The following is a 17,284-nucleotide window of genomic DNA, read 5'->3' as shown; positions in this document are numbered from 1 at the left end:
TCGGTGCCTAAAAGCTATAAACGAATTTCTATCTCCTTACATAAAACAATAAAACAGAAAAAAGCACAGCTAGAAAATGTTGAACATATATTTTATTGGTATTTATATTGGTCTGGAGAGGGAATCCTACTGCTTTAATCACTGCCGCCGATCATTATTTTCAACAAGATGCTTATTTATTTACGTATGCACTCTCATATCCCAGAACTTGAGTGTGAAGTCATTTGCTTATTCAGTGCTCTACTGCAGTTATGTAATGTGTCTTAAATAAGTAGAATAGCATATGTTGCTGTGATGGCTATCACTGAGACCTAAGGGAACACACTGAGAAGGGGATTCATGATTTCAAGAAGTATCTGTCTCCATGGTTATTAATTATCTATTGACAACCCCTAAAGAGTATACAGCAAAAGCATGGTGTAGGCTTTGGATATATAACGTTACAAAGCAGCCCTTACAAGTTTAGAGCCCAAAATGTAATTTTTATGCATAGAAATTGAAACAAAAGATTATGTTAATTCAAGTTTTAAGGAACCTGCCTTGATGTTAAGAAATTGTGAATGACTTGGAAACATTTTCTTAGTACTCTTTGGATAAGTTTTGCTTTGCTAGTGTGCCAATGATGGCTTTGATGAAATGAATTAAGGAAAACAACAGACAATTTATTGAGCTGTATCTGTGTCTGAGGCATTCCTGACTGATTCTACATACACTGGCAATATGAACTAGGTAATTTGTTTGACTCCAGTGGGGCAAGATATGCAATAATATATGCAAAATTCACATAAGCTTGTCTCTAAGGAGTCTCTGTAGTATTTTCAGTTTATATAAAGAGACTTAAGATGATGCCTGAGGTATCATTTTTTCTCCCTCAAGGCAAACTGACATGCCACAAACCAAATTGTTTTCACACTATTAATGTATTCTTCTCTCCTTCAATTTCTCAGAGAGCTGACATCGGGATTTCTGCTTTAACCATTACTCCAGATAGAGAGAATGTTGTGGATTTTACAACACGTTACATGGACTACTCAGTGGGGGTCCTACTTAGAAGAGCAGAAAAAACAGTGGATATGTTTGCCTGTCTTGCACCATTTGATCTATCTCTATGGGCCTGCATTGCTGGCACAGTTCTTCTTGTCGGACTACTGGTCTACCTCTTGAACTGGCTTAATCCCCCACGATTGCAAATGGGATCAATGACATCTACTACACTCTACAACTCCATGTGGTTTGTGTATGGATCCTTTGTTCAGCAAGGTAAGGAGAAAGGGTGCATTTTCCTGTTATGAAGGAAGGGAAATGATGTTTCAAATATTCAGTAAAATGATTTTGTATATAGCATCACTAAAAGCTCTTACGAATCCTCACAGCAGTGCTCAGAAGATACTATTTCCTACTGTCTTTTGGTGGATCTTAGGCATAGCAGGCTTCCAGCAATAATGGCTGCTTGTCTTTTGATGTAAATTCAGTTTCATCAGCAAAGGCATTGCTGAATGCCAGTGGTAAGATTTACAGGGTACCTCAAGGTCAGTTTTTCCTCTCAAGGTCTGACTTCCTAGGAAATAGCTTTACTGGCATGAAACTACTTATGACAAGAAAAAAATACTGTTCAATTATTTACATGTATAAGAGAAGTTAGGACTTGTTCTTTGTTCAAATGTATTTTCTTTCCTCCAAATATTCATTATCAGTACAAAGAAATTGCTTAATATAAACCAATAATGATTAATGGTTTCTTTTAATATATAAGCTTTAGCAATATAAGTTACCTTACAACTTTATTATTTCCAGAAGAATGTCTTTACTTTGTTAACCATACCCAGTCTACCCTCTTTTGTACAAATCTCTGACTATCTATATGATTCCCCTGTTTCAGAAAAGTATGACTTTTACATGATCTCTTTGAGTCTACTACTAATGTAGAAATTTGAAGAACAAGTATTGACAATCGGGCAGATTCAACACAGGTACTGAACACAAGAAAGACATGCGATAACTAATATAAAACTAAGTAGAGAGTAAGTGCATAGAGCCATGGAGAATCAAGAATTTGGTGGTATTGATTAAATAGTACCAGCGAAACTTGAGTAACCACATAGTAGTTGATAGTGAAAAAAAAAGTAAAAGACAAAATAAATCTTTTCTGTGGTAGCTGGCGGTTGCCATTAAAATGAATCAAAGAAAAAGCAGAAGTGTAGTGACATACATGCCTTGAATATTTCAATGAGCTGGTTTTGTTTAGTTGTGTTAATTTTGATGAAGAAAATAAAATTAAAGACAACCTTATTTTTGAAGAAAAGGCTTGTCTTTGTTCCCTAGTATCTCAAGCAGCTGCTGACAACTTAGTTCAGAGGTTGATTCCACTTACATGTTAGGTGCCATGGATTATTGAAGATATTGGTTGTCAGTGGAGGCCTATAATCCTCAGCTTCTCTTTGTAAGCCTTTCTACACTTGTCTCTGCCTGGGGCATTTGGTCTTTCTCACAACATCTTGGTTGGTTTCCCCATAGGAAGTATCACACAAAGCAGAGAATTCTGCAGTCTCTCTTGTTGAGTTCTTCCTTCAGTTCCTATTTCTCAAACAGGATTGACATAGTATCTTTTATGGGAATTGAATTATTAAAATAATGGTGTTTTTAAATAGACTAAACTCTATTAAAATAAATATTTGGTAAATAAAAAATAAATCTGGCATAGCAATGGATAGGTTATTGGCAAGGCAACAGATGAAACAGTGAAAGTTGGGATAACCAGGAAAAAAAATACAAGGGTAATTGAATGAAATGAAGAATAAGAGGATAAAGTTTGATCAGAAGAAAATAAAAGTCTTGATGAGATTACGAACAACAGAGGAAATATCAGTACAAATAGCTTTGATGGTTAATTATAAAACTGGACACCTGAAAAAGATTTTTAAATAATAAATAATAGAGAAATAGTCACCACTATATATATTCACATTTCTAAAGTTAAAAGATGGTAAAGACCCTAAAACAGATTGAAAAAGATGAAATAAACCTTCTGTAACAACTTATAGATTCATTTGGGAAAAATGTAAATGAGCTACATATCAAAGTTAGTTGCCAATACTGAAGAAGAATGGCTCGACTAACAACAGCATGTATACCATTAAAAGATAGAGAGGTCACATAACTGGATGTAGCTAACCTGTTTCATCTCACTTCCTCCTTTTCTTTTCTTTTTTTTTAAGTGAACATTAACCATTTATTCAAAGTTATACAAGAATCTGAAGGATTGAAGTCTCCTGTGACATAAAGCCATTTCGGATAGTTTCATGTCTCAGCTGGGCATGAGGAAAGAGGGGGACAAACTGTGTAGCTCCACTGGGCAGCTAGCCGGTGACAATGGACTCAACAGCAGCCTCCCCCTGCCTGCTGTCCGCCTTGTTTGCCTGCGTGTGTTGCATTGGTAGCAGTGTGCTGAGGGCCAATTTTAATGCCATTTGGCTCATTATTAATGTCAAAGACCCCTTCTTGGATTTTTTCATAAATTTCTTTTGCTGTGTTAATAAATGCCTCTTCTACATTGGAAGCAGTCTTGGCAGAAGTTACCATGAAGATAAGTCCGTGCTCTCGTGCAAAAGCTTCACCTTCTTCTTTTTTCACTTCTCTCCTGGATTCTAAGTCACTTTTATTTCCAATAAGCATGATGACCATATTGGAATTGGAATGCTGACGGGCATCTTCTAACCAGGTTGTCAAGTGGTTCAACGTGTCTCTCCTTGTAATACACTAGTAAAGCCCCTGCTGCACCTCTGTAATATGACCTTGTGATAGAGCGAAAAAACTCCTGCCCTGCGGTATCCCTGATCTGGAGTTTTATCTGTTTCCCATCGATCGTTAGCATCCGAGCACCAAACTCTACACCAATTGTGAGGTCATGCAGTGGTTGGAACCTCTTGTCTGTAAACTGTAGCAATAAGCACGATTTATCAACACCTGTGTCGCCTATGATGACGTACTTAAAGAGATAGGCGTAGTCTGTGGCCGCAGCCGCACAGTGCCAGGCTCACGGCTCCTCCTCTCACGTCCTCCTTTTCCATTAGTGTTGTCTGTGCATAATTTCACCAACCATGGAACATGCCAGTAACAATCTGTACTGTTCCCCCATGTTTGTCTGCATATTTACTGTATCACTCTCTGGGTGGGCAAGACATAACAGAAAGTCCACTATGACAAATACATTTGAAGTATTTTATATAAACCCTAAACTTTTTTTCCAGCCACCTAGACATACAGAGAAATCTTACCTACTCCCTTATTTCTTCGTCTTTTTCTGCCTCCTGCTCACCAATTCTGACAATTATTCCTCATAAATATTATAGAAGTAAAAGGTTTTTTTCTCACATAGAGAGATTGCACTTCTTGAAGCATAGAAACCTTATAGCAGCTCTTCCTTTTTCTGCCTTTCCCTTGAAATTAACTGATACACACACACATATGCACATATCAGTTAAGTATATATAAATCTGACCACAGTATTTCCCCTCTTCACATCCTTCCTTAACTTCTCACTAACCTCTGCATACAGATCTGAGCTCCCTATGTTCTGGCTAATATTCCAGCACCTGAGTGGCCATCCAGGAATCCATTCTTATCTACTGACATTGAAACATCATAGCAAATTGATAGTTACTCTAAAACATTTATTCCCTTTAGCTGAGGTGATACTGGCTGCATCTTCTCTGCTTTTGTTGCTCTTTTACTAAACCCTGAAGTACTTATGTTATCCTGCCCAGTCTTCCCTTCTATCCTCTTCTCTAACTTGGCAAGCTCCTGCTCACCCTTCAAGTCTTAACTTTGTGTCGCACTTTCAAGAAACTGTTTCAGCCGGGCGGTGGTGGCGCACGCCTTTAATCCCAGCACTTGGGAGGCAGAGGCAGACGGATCTCTGAGTTCGAGACCAGCCTGGTCTACAAGAGCTAGTTCCAGGACAGGCTCCAAAACCACAGAGAAACCCTGTCTCGAAAAACCAAAAAAAAAATAAAAATAAAAAAAAATAAACTGTTTCAGTCTAAGCTACCATCTTGCATGCTTTTTAAGACAAATGCAAAGAAAATATCTTTTTTTTTATTTATCATCAGGTATTTCCTTTGCTTTTAAATAAAAGATTACTATAAAAGTTGTAAATGAATAAAAACAACATGCTCCCAAACTAACCAGACCCAAAGGATATACAATGAACTCATGGACAATTTTAAAAAATGCATTTTAAAATAAATTATTGTTTTAAGTGAAGAATAGTACTCTATTTACTTCCTTAGTCTTTTTGCCCACAATTCAGTGTCTTTTACATATATACTGAAAAGTCAATGGATGAAAAAAAGCTAAGTATTTGAATGATGAAGCACAGAGTTAACAGCAATTCTGTGCTTCTAAGTTTGCAATCTAGAAATGAAACTCACTGAAATTATCCCAATGACACAAAGTCATCAAGCCAAAGAAGTTTTGTGTACTTTGGATAGCATAAACACTACTGAGTTTATTTTGATAAAAAAAAGGAGAGATTTATAAATAAGATCTCCTATGATATAGAATTATTTTTGAGAATATTGACCAGTGTATGGATTGGCTTTCTGAATTCTTTCTTCAAAGGACAAAAATTCAAGTTAAGTTTTGGAGCAAAAGCTACCTGGATGGTAATCATGACTTCCTAGTTCTAGAACTGATGTGGGATTTCCCTCTGTATGCTGTCATTATCATTAATGAATAAAGAAACTGCTTTGGACCTATAGCGGGGCAGAACTTAGGTAGGTATGAAGACAGAACTGAATGCTGGGAGAAAGAAGGGCTGAGTCAGAGAGAAGCCATGGAGCTGCTGGACACAGACTCTGGGAACTTTAGTTGGTAAGCCACAGCCAGGTGGCGATACACAGATTAATAGAAATGGGTTAAATTAATATAAGAGATGGCCAATAAAAAGTTAGAGCTAATGGGCCAAGCAGTGATTTAATAAAGTTTCTGTGTGATTATTTCAGGTCTAAGCTAGCCAGGCAGCCAGGAACCAATAAGCAACCTCCCTCTAACATATAACAATGCAGCGAATATCAACAGTTGCATATATGCTAAACATGTTTCTGTTGCAACTTCTTTGTTAAATGTTTCCTACAGTCTGCAGGTTGATGGTAAATTTACACAAATTCATCATGAAGGAAAATGCTGTGTTGTGTGTAATTAGCCAACTTTCCTTTGAGAAGCTATTGTCTGTTCACTGGCTAACAATGAAAAGGTGAAGTCATTAAAAGATACTGAGGGCATTGTTATGCTCTTATTAAAAGTAAATTAAGGGCCTGTAAACTCTGTAAAAAGAAAATCAATGAGAAGCACAGCCTATGAATAAACAGTGGATTTGGAGTTAGTGATAGTTTCCGATGAAAATACAGTCTCTTCAGAGGAAGCACAGCTGTTATTTCAAAATTTAATATTTATTGAGACACTATTCTAGACTGAAAAGGGATGAACAGACACTTCATGTTTTAGATAGTGTTCAGAAAACAAATTCATAAAGAGCTAAAACCAGAAATGTGTTAAATATATCTGAGTTGTTTACTACTCCTTATTTTTTTTAAAATAAAAACAGTGATTTCACAACATTCTGGAAATACAGATTTAGGAATTCAACTGTGCAAAAACAATATGGTCCATTACAGAGATAAACTCAGTACATCTGTGTGGCTAGAACATTAGTGCTTGTGAATTAGGTTGTTAAATGCAAGAATGAGAGACCCATTTGGTATGTTTTGTTGTCATTTGCTTCAACATCACATCTATATGTCTGTCCTTGAAGTTAGCATATTAAAAACCTTAGAGTTTGAGTTTCAAAGATCCTCTGACATGTTCATTGGTAGTGACTCTAATGCCATCTAAGCTTAATTGACTTGCTCACAGATGTAATTCCATTTAATTTGTTTGTTGTTTATAAACAAAATTTAAAGGGAAATCTAAATTTGTTCTTCCATGATTTTATCTGATTCTAAGAATGATACATGCTTATAGCCATGCATAGATCTAGCATCTAGCATCCTTTACATAGCAACAGTGACCCAGGAATAGTAGGACCAGAAAGAAGAACAGGCAGCATGTTTAATATATTTTCCCATACCGATCTAGATATTGGAATATAATGATAAATAAGAAAAAACTAATATTTGCTTTTATTTATTCTTTCTGAATTTCATACAATATATACTTCTCATGTTCGTTCTCATTCTACAACTTCTCCTAGATACACTGCCGAACATGCATACAACTTCATGTTTCTTCCCGTTATTTATTCTCCTCTTTTTTTATTTCTCCATAAATAATACCAATCAAAATTCCCACTTTCTCCCCTCTTCCCACCTCCCTCCTGCTCCCCTACACACCATACTTCCTCCCCCTCCAGGCCAAAGAGAAGGCAAGGTACCCTGCCCTGTGGGAAGTCCAAGGTCTACCCCCCTACATCCAGTCTTAGAAAGGTGTGCATCCAAAGAGAATAGGATCCCAAAAAGCCAGCACATGCAGTAGAGACAGATCCCAGTGCCATTATCATTGGCTCCTCAATCTTCCCCAAGTGTCAACAACATTAAGAGGGTCCACTTTGATCCCTTGCTAGCTCATTCCCAGAACAGCTGGAGTTGGTGAGCTCCCACAAGCCCAGGCACATTGCCTCAGTGGGTGAACCAACCCCTTAGTTTTTTATAAAGACACTGCAAACCATGGAGTCAAATTTCTGTTGACCAATTCCTCCTGAACATGGGGCCTGCCCTGGAGTGGGGATAATATTCCCGGTGTTACTCCAGTAAAGAAAACTGATTTTCCTCCTCTCAGCAGCTATTATTTGTAAATAGCTTCTCCACGGGGTGGAATGCTATGACCACTTCCGCCTCTATTACTGAATTTTCTCTGCTTCTGCTTGTCCGAGTCTCTGTGAGTTCATATGCACATCTTTCCTGTTGTATCTGAAAAAAAAAAATGCTGTTTCCTTAAAATCCTCCACTGTCCCTGGCTCTTCAAATCTTCCCAACCCCTTTTCCCCCACAGGACCCTGAACCTTTAAGGCAGGGTCCTATAGATTGTGACTCCTTTTGGGGTTGAATGACCCTTTCATAGGGGTTGTGTTAAACCATCCTGTATATGAGACATCTACATTATAGCTCATAAATAGCAGTAGCAAAATTATATCTATGAAGTAACAATGAAAATAATTTTTTGGTTTGGGATCACCACAACATGAGAAACTGTATTAAAGGGTCACAACATTAGGAAGGTTGAGAACCACTGCTTTAAGGGAAAGGATGAGAGACATCCTATTCATGGCTAAGAATTCCCAAGTCTCTCTCACTCTCTGCATGTTGAAGGACATAATATTTGTAAGAGCGTCCTATGCCATGTCAATGCTTCTTAATCGGTATCCAGAAAAACTACTTCCAAGTATAGGGTCAGATAAAGTTATTGAAAACAGAAAAAAGGAAAGCCCTTTTATTTGTTTTAAAGATCAAATGGTCTACAAATGCTAGCACTGAATAGAAAAGGAGCCTTTAGGAGTGGGCAGGATACTAAAAGATAACCCCATTCTTCTACATAAGAGTTAACATGAAAGGAGATCACACTGGCTTTTAAATCTCAGGATAATTCTTGAAGGCAATAAAGTTCTTCCCACTGCCAAATAGATTTCACTGTTACAGAGAATCACGGTTATATTATTTCCACAAAAGAGCCAATCTTCTCTACTGAGTCAAAAATCCGAAAAGACTTAATGAGTGAACCTCCATGCCTTTAAGACTTTAGAGGGCATAACTCAGAAGACCCCTATTTTAATAAGGTAGTGCTCAAACATGAAATCCCAAAGGACTAGGGTCTTAGAATGCGATAGTTAAGTCATTCTTTTGTGAGGGTATCGGAAATTTCACATTCAGTTTAACAGAAATGATGTTGGCTAACTCAGTTGCTTACTGACAGTAATAAGCGCAGGGAGACTGGAAGTAATTCCCAGTGACAGTTAGCTGGGCTATAAAGACAGATTTCTCCACACATTCTGTTCATACAGGGAGTAACTCAAAAGGCTATCTGTAATTTTTATTTATGTTCAAACAGCATCTCTGCTGTTGCTAATTATGATTGACAGTCCTTAGCCAAGGGATCATCAAGCATTTCGAGAGCAGCCATAGCCACTCCAGAATCTCTTCCATATGGCTTTAGAACATGAGAGTGTGCTCATGGTCATTCTAGTAACAACAGAGTTTTCTGCCTCTAAAGCAAATTTACAAGTCTTTCTGCTGAAAAAGAGAGTTCAGAATATAAGGATGTTGACTGGAGAACTGCAAGGGTGAGATGTGATGCATTAGATTAGCTCCTCAGTGGCCTTAATGAGCTAAGCAATGATAGTATGAATCACAAGCAAGCAACACGCTCTTGAACGTGGTATCTGTTCTTGGCAGCCCTTCTGATTAAGGCAGAAAACGCTTCCCAAGCTGAACTTGCTTTCTAACAACTAAAAGTCATCAAAATGAATAAAGCACAAATCACGTTCTGCTTATGGAGTATGGGTGGATACAAACAATTTTCCTGACTCCTACAAACTCTATATAAAAATATTCCATAATGAAAAGTACTGTTACCGTTGAACAAGACATAGCAGTAGCTTCTTCTGAAAATATTTAACTTGTTGAAAGATAATTTTTAACAAATATACCTTTATGTCTAAATTTAATGAAGGAAAGGGCAGATGTTCTGGGTCATTTAAAATAGATTTCCTTAGCATATGAAGTGTGTCTGGATTTTAGAGATGCATATGACAATGTGCCTTCACCTCAGCTTATGAAAGAAGTATAGAAGCAGATATTGCAAAAATAATTTATTCTAGGAGTGGTTTAGGATTGATTAAAAGTAAATAATTGGGCTCAAGGCATTACAGATTATGGTAGAAAACAGCAGCACAGAATATATATTTGGACATTAAATTTTAGATTGACATGCACAAAATCTGTATCTATTTCCCCCTCTCATCTATGAATATATAGTTAATTAGATGTATAATTATGAAGGCTGTGGTCCTTAAAATATTATAAACTGGCCATGACCTTCCAAATCCAATCAAACATTTGAAAACCTAAAACTGGACATTTAACATAGCTCACCATTGTTTCCATACAATACAACTGTAATGCACCAAATACTATAGGATGGACTCTCACTGTCAACCTAAACACTGAAAGGATAATAACGACCTTGAAACATTTTTTTTTGCTTTTTAAGATTTATTTATTGATTTTTATTTTATATCTGTGAGTGTTTGGTCTGCATGTCTGTCATGCACTAGGCCAGAAGAGGATATCAGAACCTCTGGAACTGAAGTTACAGAAGTGAGCTAATATGCGAGTATTGGGAACTGAACCTAGGTCATCTAGAAGAGCAGAAAATTCTGTGAACTGATGAGGAAGTTCTCAAGCCCTGTGAGACATTTTATCTAAAACTCTTTAATGTCACACACACACACACACACACACACACACCACTATTACAAGGCAGAAAATTTCTGATGTATACCTTGTTATATATATATCACTGACATTTTTAAATTATTTGCTTTGTTTTCTATTTCTTTCTTTATTCTTTTCTTTTTTCCTTCCTTCTCATTTTTCTTTCTTTTTTTCTTCTTTCTTCTTCCCTCCTCTCTCACTCTCTCTCTCTCTTCTCTCTCTCTGAACCAAAAAGGGCCTTATACTTGCTAAGCAAGCATTCTGCTACTAAGCTAAATCCCTGACTTTTATAAACTATATCCTTTATGGCAATTTTGTGTTTCTTGTTTGCATGTCCTCATGTATGCCAAATTTAACAGGAGACTAAGTATGACTCCTATTTTATTTCCTATAGATACATGAAATGGCTCCTTGATTCGTGGCCATGGACCAAATTTATAGATTCTCGCAGTGTTTACAACTGCATCTCTTAGCCTCCAAGTTAACAATTCGTTTGAGACTGGCATACAACCTGTTCTGTCTACTTCAGTTTTTTTCTGACTATTAATGTTTATTTCCATTATCCAAGTTCAGCTTCTGCATGTCCTAAAAGCATTTCTTTTACCTTTCCTAATTTGCATTCTCCCTTCTTCAGGAAGCATCTACTGAGATATTAAATATAAATTACTTAGCCAGTCACAAAAGTAAATAGAACAACATGATATCTGTCTTCATGAATCTTAGAATATACAATGAAACAAGCTAATAAACACACAGAGCCACCTTGGTACCATAGCCAATATGCTTGGGAGAGTGTGAGGTGCTATTGCAATAATATGACTCTCCCATAATTAAATAATCTGTAAAGCATGAAGAGCTATTGATAGTATCCTATTGGAACTTGAATCCTTTCAGGTAACCCTATTGTGTCACCTTCCTTCCAAAGCACAAAGGAATTTTACTGTATATCAGTCAAGATTCTCTGCAAGCAGCATAACTCTGGTCTATTATTTTATTGTTCAAAGGGTTAAGGCTATTTAGTCTTTAGACCTCTGCCTTACATCACCACCCAAGGAGTGTTATGCTCCAGAAATGCATTGCCTGGAGTGTGGCACGGCTTAATAAATCACTCCATCTTGTTTATCTTTCTCTTGACATATATCTAGCAGCAGGAACCATTATCCAGTGCCAATGTTAAGTTCTATTGACATTTGCTCTTAATTAACTGCACTATTGCCCAAAAGTTTTGAATAAGAAATTTTCTGTATTTAATGCTGTCTTGTATAGTGAATATCAAAAATTTGTATACATGCAATAATGTACGTATTTAGAAATAAGTGAAATATCTTTGCTACCTTTCTTACAGACTGGTTTATTCTACTGTGTAAACATCAATTTATATTTATATCAATTATTAATACTAATTAGGCATCTTAATGGTTATATTAATTAGCAATGTACTTACTAAATATTTAGTAAAGAGCTCAAATGGTTCTAAAAAATGGTTCAGAGTGAGGGTACTTGAAATCTTACGTTATATGGTCTCCAATTTTTTGGAAGTCTTTTTGGAACTCTGATATTGAGCAAAATGCTGAAGGATATGCAGAGATACTGACTATATACATAATCAGACACAGATACAAAGGATTCACACAACGAAGCCAAAACAGTCTGAGAACAGATGATAGTCGGGAGGTCCATGCATGGATGTTGTTAGTCTTAGTAGACTTTGAGTTTCATACCGGGAAAAATGATGACTCAAAGAAGTGTTTTTAAAACAAAACACAATTGTAAAGAAGTTACTAATAAACAAACTTCTCCATTTCTCCTCCATTCAAATCTTCCAGCACATGGGGAAATCTAACACTGTTTCATAATGTAAACAAGTTATGCCTACATATTATTTATATATGACTATATAAAAACATTTATATTGGTCATAAATACACTTATAAATTACACTATTAAAATTCCTATCTCAAGACCCACAGATACTATTTTCCATGCAGGCAACTGTTTTTTTTATTTCTTCTTTATTTATTACTTAAAAAAAAATACCAATCCAAATTCCCAGTCCCTCCCCTCCTCCCAGTCCCTTCCCTCTTCCTCCACAGACCCTCCCCCCAACCCTTCCAACTCTAAGGGAGTGCCATGCACCCCGAAGGACAGGCAACTGTTACCTATGTCTGACAACATATGAGCTGAAACGTGACAACATATGAGCTGAAAGTTCCCTGGTTCTTAAACCTGTAATATTAACAACCACTTTAGTAAGATTCTCTGTAATACTTCCATCTATGAACACAATGCATGGTGATCTTGACCATCTACCCCTCTTTCAATCCTACCCCCACACGCATCCCTCCCAATCCATAGCAGCTCCTTCAATTTTCCAAATAGCCCTCTATTCTTATTTTATTTTTTATTTGTTTTTATTCTTTAAGTACACAAATTTGAAAGAATATGGGGAAATTTTTCACTATTACTTCATTAACTTTATGTCCTCTTATTTTACCAGTTTTTCTATGAATGTCACAATTGTAGATTTTTATGTTTAAATGATGCTCAATTAATTTATTCTCAATATACCAAATTCCTACTACCCATTCATATAAATATAGAAGACTGGGCTGGCTCCATGACTTGACAATTGAGAATAATGCCAGGCAAAACATGAATAAATGGGTTCATTTCCTTTTTATTTGTTCAAAATAGGACAGCTGGGACATCTGCTTTCAGTCTTTGTCATAAACCCTCATCCTCTTTTTGGTCATGTACACTAGCACACTTCCTATTTAACAGGAAAGGACTTCTTCTTATATGTCCTTGATAGTACTTGTTCCTTTTCTTAGTGTAATATCTATTATAACCAGAATAAGATAGTATTCATTGTAGTATTGATCTACATTTCATTCATGGATAATAATTATGCAAATTTACTTGTATATTTGGTCACTTAATATTTACTTTCTGAGAAGTATCTATTCCGAGCATTACTGCATTTAAGTTGGATTTTAATGTTTGCTTTGTTGAGTTTTCTTATTTTAGCTTTAGGCCAAATGAATACCCAACAAATACTTTCTCTTAGTCCATAGGTTCTCTCTTTATATTGATTGATTTGGATACATGTTTTATTTATAAGATCTTTATTCAGTTTTACTGGTCTATGCATCTGTTTATACAGCAATACAATGCTGTTTTCATAAACATGGTTTTGTAATATGTCTTGATAATAATACTTATGTTAATACTAGTATTAGAATTTGTGTTGTTAACAGAAATATCTTGAGGGAAGAACATTTATTTATTTTGACTGTAGAACTGAAGGTCCATTTTAGTGAGGAAGACTTGGCATACCAAACTAGATTTCGCTCTCTAGTGTCCAAGAAGCAGGAAAGAGCAAAAGGATAGGACAAGACACTTCAGAAGGACATGCCATACCTCCTTCAACCAGGCTCCAAGCTACAACTACCACTATCAGCAATACGATCAAGGGATTGAAACATTAATCATCAGGCCCTTAGGTTTAATTATATCTACCACTAGCTTTACACACAGAGAGTGATCAATGATTTAGTGTCTCAGGCATTTCTCAGTCCCATCAACTCAATGATCGAAGAGGTAATCTTTAATCTTTGAAATTCCTTCTACTTGGTCTCAAGTCCCTTGGAAGAAAATAAGCACTCTTAACCACCGAGTCATCTCCTTAGCCCCATGTGTAAATTTTTCCTTGCCCCCGTTTGTTTTGTTTCTTTGTCTTTGTATGAATCTTCTTGGCACATTGTCTTCACTCAGATTTTCAATCTTCACCAGTATAGTGGGAAATTGACCACAGTAACACATGCAATGATTTGGCAGTTACCCTGCAGTGAAAAACACTTGCTTTATGGATTTAAGTCCCCAGTGAGGCTCAGATTCAGTAGCATTAGGGAACTGAATGAGATAAAAATATAACTTGTATTATTTTAAAGCTGAAAGTACTAATAATTAAGTAGTAAAATGAAGAAGTAAAAAGAAAAAAAAAGAAAGAGTCAAGTATAAACAAAAGGAAAAGCCAGTTGGGTAGAGGTATGAGAAATAAAGTATTGCCATCAGGTGTAGAAAAGGACTGGGCAGTCTGGCTAGAGGCAAAACCAAAAAAATAACCTGTTAAAGTATAAAGTATCATGTTAAAAATACAAGGGCTGAACTTTACAAGTAGTAGGATAATTATATCACATGCATGACAGTTTCGATCCCACTACCAAAAAGTTTAAATAAATGGAAACAGTGGCTCCCTGAGTAAAAGCACTTTCTATGTAAACTTGAGGACCTGAGTTCAAATCCCAAGAAACCATATTTAAAAAGTCATATGCATAGCATTCACATCTGCAATCGCTACGTTTCTATGAGGAGATGGGAGACAGAGATGGGAGACACCCCAGGAGATTACAGGACAGCATACTTGGTGTATGTGCAGAAAGGCAGCAGAGACCCTTTCTTACATACAGAAGACAATGATGACTGATACCTAAGATCGTCCTCTAACCCCAGTATGTGCGCCTCGGTATATATACAGGCATCCACATTTACATACACAAATGCACATGTACAACACAGAAGCATATGCTCACACACACACATACATACACATGCAAAACTAAATAAAAAATAATAAAGAAAAATAAGCTTAGCAATGAGTAAATTTGGCTAATGTACTTATCATATTAGAATTGGGAAAACCTACTTTTTATGTGTAAACTCCAGCAGTTCATGAAGTAGTGCTGTAGACATCAGAATATATGAGGTATATCCTGTAAAGCTACTCTGAAAATAGAAGTGGTGGACCCTGTCAGGCAATTTGAATTATTTATAATGTCTCTTTAACATGAAAGGGTCTTTTGCCTTCATCCACTGCTTCTGTACCAGAGAGAGTCCTGAATCACATATGATTCAGGCATTGATATGGGTCCAAAGGGAGATGTGGAGGCCAGGATCACAGCATACTTCTAGTCTTGTCAGCAGTCCACACGTGGTTATACTGGTGATCAACTCGAGAGATCTGCATATATTCAGTGGCATCAAAATTTACATTGTATCTGTCTATTGCTAATGTGAGCATTCCCAGCCAGAATTTGGATAGTACATTCCCACCCAGAAGTGTTCACCTGTGGACAGGGTAATGGTTAGGGAAGGGGGCCTTTGTTCTCTTAGTTCGTTAAGCAGTAGTACCTGCCAGGATTTGTACAGAATAGGATGTGGCTGGAAGCAGGCAAAATCCTTCTCAGTTGAGAGTGTGCAGGACCTGCGGTGAGCAAAGGACAGCTGGCGCCAAGCACAGCTGGCCCTTGGAAGCTTTCCTCCACCTCTTCGGCATGCATACTGCACGCAGGAGAAAGCCAGAGTCACTCTGCTGAGTCATATTTGGCACATGACAAAGGTAGCTGCTGAGCCTCTCCAACAGAAATCTTTAGCGTCCTGGAAATGGGAATCGAACATCTAAAACTGTCTGAGTTCAGATAGTAAGTACCTTCTCCATAGGGCTCCTGACTACAGCCAAAGAAGGTTTGGATTTCTTCCTCAGACTACACACTTATAAAGGTTTTGAAAGGCACCATGGAAGGATGTCTGCACTGATGGTGTATGCTGTGGTCCTGTCGCTCATGACAATGACTGCAGATAGTTTCCGTGGGGCTGGAGTAGCAAGTGCTGGGTTGTTTCTCCTGAGATGTTGCTCTCCAGAGCAAGCTGATTATCATTTAGTCTTGCTGCTGTTGTGTTCCAGTGCTGCACAGAAATCATTGACTTGGATGCGCAGCTATATAGCTGTTGCTTTGGTTCCTTTAGGGTGAACACTAATTATTCTCCCTGGGCATCATTTGTAGTGACATTACCCAAAGAAGATGTTTTCTTCTAGAAATGTTTTCTGGGACGAATGGAGAAGAGGAAGCAGAGAGAAGCATAGAATTATAGGCATTTCCATTTCTTTTCCAATCTTCTCATTTCTTTTTGGAAGCAACAATTAGTAGTCCTCCCAAATCAAAACTATTGAATTGATACATATATTTATTTCTATTAAGGCATGAACAGTAGGAATTTTTATGTCAAAGCAATCAGCTAAGAATATCTTTCTTTTAGGGATGGCATGAGTAAAGTACTTTTATCCCCAAACGGTGTGTAATAAACCTCTCCCAGGACCCTCAAAGCAAAGAACTTATAAGAAGTGTTTTCTTCTTCTTTTTGCTTATCTGAAATTTATATATACTCTATCCACAAAGATCTCCCCATCAGCCAGCAGTCTTAATGCCGCCAGAATCTTTTGCTTATCTTGCAGAAAACAAACAAATAACCTCCTAGCCCCAATTTTCTCTCTCAAGGCTGGGTCTTTCCATTTAAGATTTTCTTTATTTTAAAATCTCTAGTCATTTGGTCACAGAAGGCCATCTGATGGATAAGATTAAACAGCCAGAGCTTTGACTGAGGAAGGAATCTGTGAACTCAGCATTATCCCCCGGAAACCTTCCTTTGAAATGATGAGCACCTCATCCACCAGGGTGCACTTCATCTTAAAGCCAGGAAGAAATTAAGGTCAGCTTGTCTGTTGCCCAGAAAAGAGCTCAACTGGCCCTTCTACAGTTGATGTAAATAATTTTTGAGAGTCGTGATACCTCTGAAACACTAAATATTTGTCAAGAAGTCTTTAATATTCAATCCTTTGAATTCAGAAAAGGGTTTAGGTTAAAAGTGAAAATTAAAGCGCTCACCCTGATGTTCATTGATTTTTAATTTTTTTTTCTTGTGAGTTGGTATTGACCCAAATGACATTATACAAATGCTGACTT

The 17,284-nt window shown here is 37.0% G+C and overlaps 1 protein-coding gene and 1 pseudogene across 3 annotated transcripts in view; one reads left to right on the top strand and one right to left on the bottom strand.

Annotated features, from left to right (window-relative positions):
* Grid2 (glutamate ionotropic receptor delta type subunit 2) overlaps window positions 1-17,284 on the top strand; it is a 1,426,614-nt gene that overhangs the window by 1,068,498 nt on the left and 340,832 nt on the right. For all 3 annotated transcript variants that reach the window (XM_057772140.1, XM_057772147.1, XM_057772131.1), the window contains exon 11: window positions 948-1,260. In XM_057772140.1, the coding sequence (XP_057628123.1) occupies window positions 948-1,260 (313 nt within the window). The remainder of the gene's footprint in view (window positions 1-947; window positions 1,261-17,284) is intronic.
* On the bottom strand, window positions 3,209-15,564 carry LOC130877115 (ras-related protein Rab-2A-like; annotated as a pseudogene).

The sequence above is a fragment of the Chionomys nivalis genome, chromosome 1 (assembly GCF_950005125.1).
Source record: "Chionomys nivalis chromosome 1, mChiNiv1.1, whole genome shotgun sequence".
In the NCBI taxonomy this organism is placed as follows: Eukaryota; Metazoa; Chordata; class Mammalia; order Rodentia; family Cricetidae; genus Chionomys; species Chionomys nivalis.
This window is presented reverse-complemented; position numbering and strand designations above follow the sequence as displayed.